At 49.1% G+C, this 10,435-nt stretch overlaps 1 protein-coding gene across 1 annotated transcript; it reads left to right on the forward strand.

The window, feature by feature from the left end:
• Nucleotides 1–1,133: 1,133 nt before the first annotated feature.
• Nucleotides 1,134–9,036, forward strand: LOC125527567 (disease resistance protein RGA5-like; the record flags this gene model as incomplete). The annotated part of the gene is given in 2 exon segments (XM_048692085.1): nt 1,134–1,874; nt 7,127–9,036. Coding segments are annotated over 2 exon segments (2,571 nt in total). The 5' UTR covers nt 1,134–1,176.
• Between the last annotated feature and the right edge of the window lie 1,399 nt (nt 9,037–10,435).

The following is a 10,435-nucleotide window of genomic DNA, read 5'->3' on the forward strand; positions in this document are numbered from 1 at the left end:
TTGCTGGATCAAGAAGGAGGAGACGTCACGCTGACCGTACGTGTGTTGAACGCGGAGGTGCCGTCCGTTCGGCGCTAGGATCTCCGGTGATTTGGATCACGTCGAGTACGACTTCCTCATCCCCGTTCTTTGAACGCTTCCGCGCGTGATCTACAAAGGTATGTAGATGCAATCCGATCACTCGTTGCTAGATGAACTCATAGATGGATCTTGGTGAAACCGTAGGAAATTTTTTGTTTTCTGCAACGTTCCCCAACACACCGTCCTTGTAGCTACACACCGCCGCCACCGCAACACATTGTCGTCGAAGCCGCACAACCGCGGTTTGCTGACACCCCACACAAATGAGAGAAAAGCGGCCCAAACATCCACCACCAATCCCCGACCAACAACCTCCCGCCACCTTGGGAATGGACCAGGATCACCGCGGCGGTCACCACCCGCTCCAAGTGACATCCACGTGACGACACCAGCCCTCGGGCCCAGATCAAGCTCAACTCTGACGTCAGCACCACCGGGAGGGCACCACTGCACACCACAATGCGAAGCTGGTCGATAGTTTGGTACACGCCTGGCCTTCCTGGCTATAAGCCTCCTCGGCGCCACCGCCTCCTTGTCGAGAGCTCACGCCGCCGTCTCCAGGTCGCGCCAACACGCCACCCTGCTCACCGCCCTGGCTACTTCCCACACCAGTCTTCTTCTCCTCCATGTCCCCCTCCGTGCGCTGGCGAAACCCAGCAAAGTCTCGCGCTGCCGTCAACCCAACACCAACTCATCCCCAGAGACGTCCCGCCTCCGCGTGAAGGTGGCTTGTTAGGGGGCGCCGCCATCACCCGCCTCCTTTGACGGCCGGGCACGGCCCCCCCCCCCGACCTGGGGGGGGGGGGGGGGGGGGAAAGATCGGGCCGCCTATTAGTTTAGGGTTTGGGGTCCTCCGGAGCCGTTCGAGAGAGCGGCCGGGAGGAGAGGGGAAAGTTATGCCCGGCCAGGGTCACTCTCTTATCATAATAGCCACTTTCAGTAATATATCATTCCTTGCCTAAAAAAAGAAGTAATATATTATTCCTCCCTCTTTTCCAAGTCGCCTCCTACTCCCCCCAATACAACCACCGACAACCACTACAATACGGAAAGGGTAGTATTATCTTCCGTTAGAGCGAGAGAGATCGAGATCTCATGGAGTTGTCTCCGGTGAGTGCTTCTCTGGGTGCCATGGGCTCCCTTACACGGAAGCTGGATGCGCACCTGGATGCCGTACACAAGGATGAGATCGGGAAACTCACTACCCGGCTGCTGAAGCTCTCGGGCGCACGGGACCCTCCCATCACGGCGACTTACTGGATGAAGGAAGTAGGCGAGCTGTCCTACGACATGGACAACTGTGTCGACGCCGAAGCAGATTGGATCCAGAAGTTGCCGGCATTCATGGCTCGTGTGAGGGAGGCAAATCGACGCTACGACAGGTACATGCTTGAGAGCGTCCCCGGCCGTAAAGATATTTCCGCTGCCGTTGACCACCGGCTTCCAGCGGCGGACGTCGGCCGGAAGCCAGATCCAGCCGTCGGCCTTCATGCCAAGGGCGGCGCGGTTGATAGACTCCGCCAGTTGCTCACTGATGATGGTAAGAAGGAGCTCAAGGTGGTGTCCATTGTCGGAGTTGGTGGGATCGGCAAGACCACGCTCGCCAAACAGCTATGGCGTGAGGGCAAGCTCCAGGGATTCGACTGCCGGGCTTTTGTGCGGACGGCCAAGAAACCTGACATGAGGAGGACCCTGAGGAGCATACTCGCACAAGTTCGTCCGCACCAACCACCCGTGGCTAATGAGGTGCACGACCTCATTCACGACATCAGCGAGCATCTGAAAAATAGAAGGTACCGTACTGTTTTTGACCCTTTGCAGCCTCTATTCCTACTGAACTTTGCTCAGGTCATTACTCAATCCAATCATAAGTTTCTTCAGTCTACGAAGGGATCCCTTCTAAGAAGTACTAGCATAGTACTACTGCCTCGTTTGTTCTTAGAGGATCAGCATAAGAGGTGTCTGCAATCATTGACCAATGAAGCATTACTGAATGCTTACTAAGTAGTACCACGTACGAGTCGAATCGTGTGAACATGTGCTGTCGATCTAGCAGTACAAATACAGGGGTAAGCTATTGCTGGAGCGAGGAAAAATGGAGAGCGAGGGCGCTCCTGCCCCACGTCGGACCGCCCACCAGCCCCTCCCGGCGAGGGCCATTCCGACCTCGCCGGCCACCCACACGGCTCTCTCTATCCGAAATTACTTTACACACGACACTACACGCACAATCTGCGAACGATGCATCCCTCCCCAACAGTGATTCCTGCATGCACGCTTGCTTTTGATGCTGCCAAGTAGTAGGATCGTGCAGACGTCGGCTGTAAAACTGTCGTCCGTGTAGCAGCGCTGCTCTCTATCTCAGCGGCCGTTCCAGCTCCCGCCGCCGCCGCCTCGCCTGCCAAGGTATTTTCCTCCTGTCGTCGTCCATGCGGAGGCTAGCGCTGCTCACAATTCAAGCCTTTTTTCAACCAGATCTGGCTCGACGCGTCTTCCCCGGCCTGCGGGTGTGAATCCAAGGCACACTTACAGCAAGTACAGTAAAGTTAAGTAAGCTAGTAATAGCTATAAGAATTAATATATTATTTTTCTACTGACATGAGGAAGAGAAAAGAAGAGAAGAGAGAGTGGAGCATGAGCCTTCTATTAATAAACTAGCACATCTTTATATCTAATTATTATACATGTCGACTATAAGTTTGGCTATGAATGACATTGGTAACATCGTATATCCATCAGCTAGTTGTACTATTAAGTATGCTCTTATTAAGCTGCTCGTAATGAATGGCAGTATTATAATTTAAGCTAGTAATATAACCCACCCTAAGATAAATTTGTTTACATGGCACGTAGTTAATGAAGAGAGAGGCACTCGAAATAATATAATATATTACCATCACATAACACTTTTCAAGACAAAATGAGTCTACGATCTAATAAATACAAACACATATGACACTAAGTTACTCCCTAGTCCCCACTATGACTAGCCTTAGGCTACCCTAATGGAAGTATCATAACTAATATCATGCATGCCAACTAGGCAATTTTGATGAGGTGGCGCAGAATTAAATAAAGAAACAGAGGGTTGAGTACTCTCTCCGTTCCTAAATATAAGTCTTTTTAGATATTTCAACTCAAATTACATATGGATGTATATAGACATATTTTAAAATGTAGATTTACTCATTTCGCAACGTATGTACTCCCTCCGTTCCCAAATATTTGTCTTTCTAGACATTTAAAATGAAGTATAACATACAGATGTATGTAGACATATTTTAGAGTGTAGATTCACTCATTTTACTTCGTACGTAGTCACTTGTTGAAATATCTAGAAAGACAAATATTTGGGAATGAAGGGAGTAGTCCGCATTGGAATCTCTAAAAAGATTTATATTTAGGAACAGAACAAGTATGATATTATGATATCGTATCATAATAAATTCTATACTACTGTGTGTCATGCATGCTAAATAAATGAGACCATCTATGATACTATTCACTACGGTGTAGCTAGTATCATACACTAGTATCTATCATGCATGTGATATTAGTGTTTGATATTATTTTCGTAAGAGGACTTCACTTGGTGTACAACAACACTTGTCCAACAGTTAGTTTTTTTTAGAAACCATTTAACATTTATACCTTTTATTAAGGCAACCCGACAGTTTTTTTAGCCACGGCCATCAACTGATTTTTCTTCTTTTAACACAGTGCAAACACAGACACTCATACGCACATACACTCGTCCCTATGAACACACGCACATCCTACCTCTATGAGCTCCTTCGAGAGACTAAGCCGACACATCATTTAAGATTGATGAAGTCGCCATAAACGCCTTCATAGTCGACAAGAACGTCTCCTTCCACTTAAGGTCTGGAATAAATCCAGAAAAATGTGAGCACAAATGTCAAGTCTGGAACTTGAACCCCGGTGGGCGAGATACCACTGTCATCTTAACCATCCAATCACAGGTTGGTTTGCGACAATCTAACAACAATTAGTTTGGGCACTAATTAATTTTGGCCCAGCCAATTTATGATAAAACCACTATTTTTTCGAGAGCAAAGATTCAACAGTTATGATGAAATTTCTATATATCTATATGGTTTTATGCTATGAGACTTCATATGTCATGCATGTGTGATGACGAGATTTAATGTTAGTTCCTTTAGATCTATTTAAGGGCAGTTGCTGGAGAGGGCGTCGGACTACACCTCAATGTCAGGTGAGGATTGAGCAACCGCCCTCCCCACCGCAGGCCTGGTCCACGACTCACCAAGGCGCGGCATGGTGACGACATCGTGGTAGGAGCGAGCCGGCATAAGCGGCAAGCCTGGCTCGAAGATGGAGGCGACCGGCGGTGGTGCAAGGTGTGTTGGAGCAGGAGCGGGCGGGCAAGCTGGAGGACGAACTTGGAGCTGTCGCTTGGTGCACTCCTTTGCACGATGGCCAGACCAAAAGCACGCGTTGTACTGCATCTCCTCCTTGCAGTCTCCAGCACGGTATAGAGCGCGAGAAGCAATGGAAGCACTTACCAACCAGGTGAGCGACGATTTGTAGTTGTCCGCGAGGGAGTAAATTGTTCAAAACCACCATATCTGTGGTTAGGGTAATGGATTGCCACCATTTTTGTCAAAAATCACAACAAACCACCCCTTCCGCGGCTAGTGAGTAACAAATTGCATCTAATTTGGAACCGAGTGGCGTTTAACAGCGGAACTGACCAGTTGGCCCCACATGTTAGGATGATTTGGCATGCCTACATGGACGATAGATGAGGTGGAAGATGGCCCCAGCAGTCAGTCCCTGATCTCTTTTCACCTTTTTTTTGTTCTTCCAGAGTCAACAGTTGTCGTTTATATCATATCGCCGCCGTCGATGGCCGCCATCCCGTGCGGCGATGGACACGCTTGGCCAAGCTTCCCCCACCTCCCCCTTCTGGGCGAGCCCCTCTCTCCCCTTTCCCAACCTGGCAGCCATAGTTGTGCCCGTGCTCCCCGACGAATGCATGGAAGGCTGGACGGAGGCTTGACAGTCATGGCAATTGGAGGTGGCGGCGTTGCTGTCGCAGGTCGGGTCAGCAGCGGGCTGACGAGCCGGAGCTCCATGATATCAGGTGGGCTAACGAGGAACAGGTAGTGGTGGCGTGCCTCATACGGGCAAAACGGGGAAAACAGTGAGTTCAATCCCCATCTGCTCTCGCAGAGAAAAAGAAAATCCCCATCTCCCGTCCCCTCTGAGCTACCGCCGCTATGGCATTGAGGAGGCAGCGCCGGAACTGCAGCGTAAGGTGGCGGCCTCTACGCCCTGCCCCCGCACCTGCGGAGGTGAGCGACGGTGCCCGCGGCGGTACGTGCTAGCTAGAGGGGTGGCGACACGTACCTTTGTTTCTTTTGCTAATTTCTATCGATCTTCTTGTCCGACCATTTGTTCTTGACTAGCCCATCGCCCTGAGCTTGCGGGAGTGGGTCGACCCATGCTGTCAGATCTGGCACCCCGCGAAGGCTGTCCTATATTATCCACGAAAGTGCCGGGCACACGACAGTTCCTGGCCAAGAGATTGGCCAACATCCATCTCTTAATTTTATTTTATTTTTAGAAATGGAGGAGAACCCCGGCCTCTGCATTTGGACGATGCATGCAGCCACTTCATTAATTATTCACACAAAATCTTATAAAGTCATACAACAGTAAGACTGAAGCTACCGTCTAGGCAACAAAAGTGTCGCTACTCCTATCCAATTGATGAAGGGATGCTGATAGTCTGGGCCTAATACCAAACAAATCTCGCAGCCAAACCTAACATCTAAGACCTGAGGTCCCAACCAGGACGCCTGCCGGGTATGGGCACTCACCAGTCTGGCGTGCTCCTCAACCAGGACGCCTGCCGGGTATGAAGCCCATGAACGTTGCCCGGTCTAGCTGCCGCCGACGCCACCACGACGCCAGACAGCGTCAACCTCCTGCGAGAGTCCATCATCGCACATCAAAAGCCTAATCTCCATAGCGCCATGCCATCGAGATCCGACACCATCAATATGTGTGATGAAGCACCGCTCCTCCTCTTGTCACCTCCAGCCATCGCTTGCTCCAAAACGATGCCCCCATGAGGGAAAGCACTACTAAGAACGCCATCATCGTCCGATCTGGGAGACCCAGGTCTAGGGTTTCCTCCGGAGCATCCCGAGCCAGATGACGCCAACTGCAACAATGATGCCTCGACAAGGAAACGACATCAAAGATGCCGCCATCGTCTGCCATAACCGTAGTCGGCGCGATTTTCATCGGGAGTTGCGCCACCGGGCGTATGGCGCCGGCCTCGCTGGTTCCTTCGACCGTAGCAAACTTCAAAACGATGCCTTGAAGAGGGACTACGACGCAAGAGCACCGCCATCGCTTGATCCCATGGAGATCTAGGGTTTCCCCCGGAGTTGCCTGGGTTGTCAAGGACCAGACAAAGATGCCGACGTGTCACACTCGCCATCGCGCCGACCGTGACCCGGAGACCAAGCTCACGCCTGAGTCAAGATCTGGCCGCGCCGCCGCCGATCTGGTCAAGCCGCCGTCGTCCCTGGCACGAGCGGGAGGGCACCTAGTCCCCACCGCCGCCGGCGATGGCAAGGCTTTGCCTGGCCGCGCCCTCGGGCGGCGGCGAGGGAGGAGGAGGACGAGAGGGGGAGTCAGGGGCGACGGGATTTGGGGCCCTCCATCTCTTATTCTGAGACTTGTAAGCATGATTTTGATTTTGATTTTTATTCAGGGCTCATTGGTGCCCGAGCTCCTAAAACACATTCACACTTCATTCTCTTGCTTTTTTTTTGCTCGAGATTTTCCTCATCAATTATACACTTTATTCTCTTAATTTTTGTGGCTGTTTGCATTTTTCTACAGGATTCAGAGATAGTCTGGGTGTGATTTTTAGTTTTGGTTGTATCGTCTTGATGCCATGCTTTGGGTTCAAAAAAAAAAACTTCCCTTAATTTTGTAGTTCTGTTTGCCTGATAACTGTTCTACTACAAACCCTCTTTGTCAGGTACTTTCTTATAGTCGATGACTTATCTGATACATCAGTATGGGATGTTGCTAGCCGTGCTTTCCCAGAGGCTAATCATGGCAGCAGGATAATAACAACGACGGAAATTGAAGATGTCGCCCTTGCATGCTGTGGTTATCAGTCCAGATACATTTTTAAGATGGAACCTCTTTGTGTCAGTTACTCAAAAGAGTTGTTCAGTAGTGCAGTGTTTTGCTCTGGAGAGAAATACTGCTCGCAATTGGATGAAGTCTCAGATGAGATTATAAGAAGATGTGCTGGTTTACCGCATTCAATTATCAGCATAGCCAGTGCTTTAGCAAGCCAACTGAAAGCAGATGCAGTAGAAAATAGGGAGCAAACAGGGGATCGCTGGAAATATATACAGACCTCTGTACTCGACAATTTGCCAGCAAATACAACTTCTAACGAGATACTGAAACAAGTACTGAACTTTTGCTGCAACAGTCTTCCCATATGCTTGCAAACATGTCTATTGTATCTTAGTCTATACCCGGAGAATTATATAATCTTCAAGGAAGATATAATGAAGCAATGGGCAGCTGAAGATTTTATCCGTGCGCCAACCCAGAAAGACATTTTGGAAGTTGCCGGGAGCTATTTTGATAAGCTTGTCAATATGGGCTTGATCCAACATATTGATGTGGACTATAGTGATAAGGTGTTCTACTATGCAGTGCATCCCATAGTTCATGGTCTTATTACATCCAAATGTACAGAAGCGAATTTCATCACCTTAATAGATTATTCTCAAAGGAAAATGCAGTTTTCTGACAAGGTCCGTCGGTTGTCCCTCCAGTTTGGCAGTGCAACATATGCAACTATACCAGCAAGTACCAGTACCAGACTGTCGCAAGTTCGATCACTTGCTTTTATTGGACTGATGAGCTGCTTGCCTTCTCTTTTGGAGTTTAAGCTTCTTCGAGTTTTGATCCTCCATGTTTGGGGCGATCCACCACGCAGTAGCTTCCAACTCGAGGGTGTCTCTGAAGTGCCTCTATTGAGATATTTGCAAGTCACTTGCAATCTCACTGTACAACTTCCATATCAGATGCAAGGTCTGCAACACTTGGAAACACTTGAAATAAATGCAAGAGTGGCAGCTGTTCCATTCGATATTGTTCATCTTGGGAGCTTGTTGCATCTCCGTCTCGGAGGTGGAACAGAACTGCCTGATATGACTGCATGCATACCCCAAAAAAATGTTACCCTGGATCCTCCTAGCGCTTCAGCTGGCATGGCCATTTTATTGGATAACTCTTGTAGCCCTCCAGATTCAGTGAAGACAATCGAGTTATTGCAGCCCATTCAAAAACTCCCTAAGTGGATTGGACAACTTACAAAACTCTGCATTTTGAAAATTGTGGTCAGAGAACTGCTAAGGGATGATATCAGTACCCTGCAAGGATTACCAGCCCTCACTATTCTCTCATTGCACGTCCGGCGACGACCTACAGAAATAATCTTGTTCCAACGAGGATCAGTCGCTGCTCTCAAGTATTTTGAGTTCAGGTGTGGAGTACTCCATCTGGCCTTTGAGGAAGGAGCAATGCGCAATCTTCAGAGGTTGACGCTGGGTTTCAATGCCCACAGAGGAGAAGAGTATGGTCATTTCATTCATGGCATTGAGCACCTGTCAAATGTCCAGGAGATTAAGGGAATAATTGGAGCAGCCACTGGTGCTGAAGATAATGACTGGAGGGCTGCAGAGTCCGCATTCAAGGATGCCATTCGGAAGCATCCAAGTTATCCCAGTAATGTCAGTGTAAAAGCATCAGGTATGGTTGATGAAGAATATGGCCCTCCAGAAAAACAACCTGGTATTCAAAACAAGAGTCTGAACAAGATATAAGGAAAAATGTTGATAGCGATTCTCAATTTATTATGAGGTATGGTGTATTCGTCCTGATTTTGCTATAATCACAAGATATTGCAATCCAGGGTTTGCAAGTATGCATGTGATTTATCTCCTAGCAAATAACCGTAATGATCCGGTAGATTTTCCTATTCCATTCATCACCTCTGCTCAAATGCAGCCGAATTAATTATCTAGGATCTTCCCGTGCTGCCTATGTGCCTTATCAGGAACCCAGATATTATTCGTGACCCAAACTCGGACTAACACCCATGCAATATTTCCTTTGAGAGTGGATTTATAATCCCACCACTAGGTTTAAGTCCTCACGGACACGAATGTGGGTTCCTATTAATACTGTTGGGGTCCCCCTTACAATTTTCCTGCAAAAAAGGGCACCTCGACATCCATCTTGGTGATGGTGAATTCTTCATCAGAGAGCGATGGAAAAGCCATGCACTTGCCTCTGCACGGGTACGGTACATTGCCATGTCATGGGGGATAAACGCAAAGGGATTCACCCAGAAGTTTGGTCATGGTTAGGGGCTATGGTGGAAGGAACGGTTAATCTAATGATGGAGTTGAGAGCAAGTGAGGATATTTCTGGGTTTCCATGAACCAGAATATATGAGCAACTGGGCTCATCTAGAAACAGGCTCTTGCCCTGTTTTATAGATAAAACACAAACCAAAGTACACGGCAGAATGACACAAGGTGGTGAGAGAGCCCTCTTATAGACAGCAGATCCCGGGATAACAAACAACCCAAACACATACGACTACGTTGCTGAAAGATAATAGAGGTATGCCTGAATACTACGTCAAGAGACGCCCTAGGACACCTAAGTTCCTGATAGCACCCTCAGAAGGGGAGACGGTGCTGCACGTCGCTGCTGTCAAGTCCGAGATGGACAGGGGTCTTCACCTGGAACCCTGGAATGGAGAGAAGAATCACAACGACATCCTCAAAAGGAGCATGGCATCCGTGGGCGTCGCCATCGTCGGTGCCAAAGAATGGAGTTTTCACTCGGCAGCTCACCCATTACCACGATGCACCCAAAAACCGTTGTGACGAGTACAAGCCACCAAATCCAGATCTGGGCGACGCCACTGCCCGTGTCAAAGATCTCACCCAAGCCAACCACCACGTCGCCGCAAGACGACCAAGAGATATAGCAACCATTGTCTCCATGATGCAACACCGGAGAGCCAAACATGCAGATCACAATCTGGGGTCACCGCCCCAGCATCCATGCCCCTAGACACCACTAACCATCCACATCATGGCCACCCAAGCACGGTTGGAGTGAAATGCACCTCCTTCCACTCCTAGCACTGCATCAGCCACCGGGTCTGGGTCCGCACCTCCACGATAGGAAGCGCAAACACCTGCCTCCCCAGTCGGTCCCGGTGGACTGGCGGGGGGATTAACCC

Source organism: Triticum urartu, unplaced genomic scaffold (assembly GCF_003073215.2).
Source record: "Triticum urartu cultivar G1812 unplaced genomic scaffold, Tu2.1 TuUngrouped_contig_4255, whole genome shotgun sequence".
Taxonomy (NCBI): domain Eukaryota; kingdom Viridiplantae; phylum Streptophyta; class Magnoliopsida; order Poales; family Poaceae; genus Triticum; species Triticum urartu.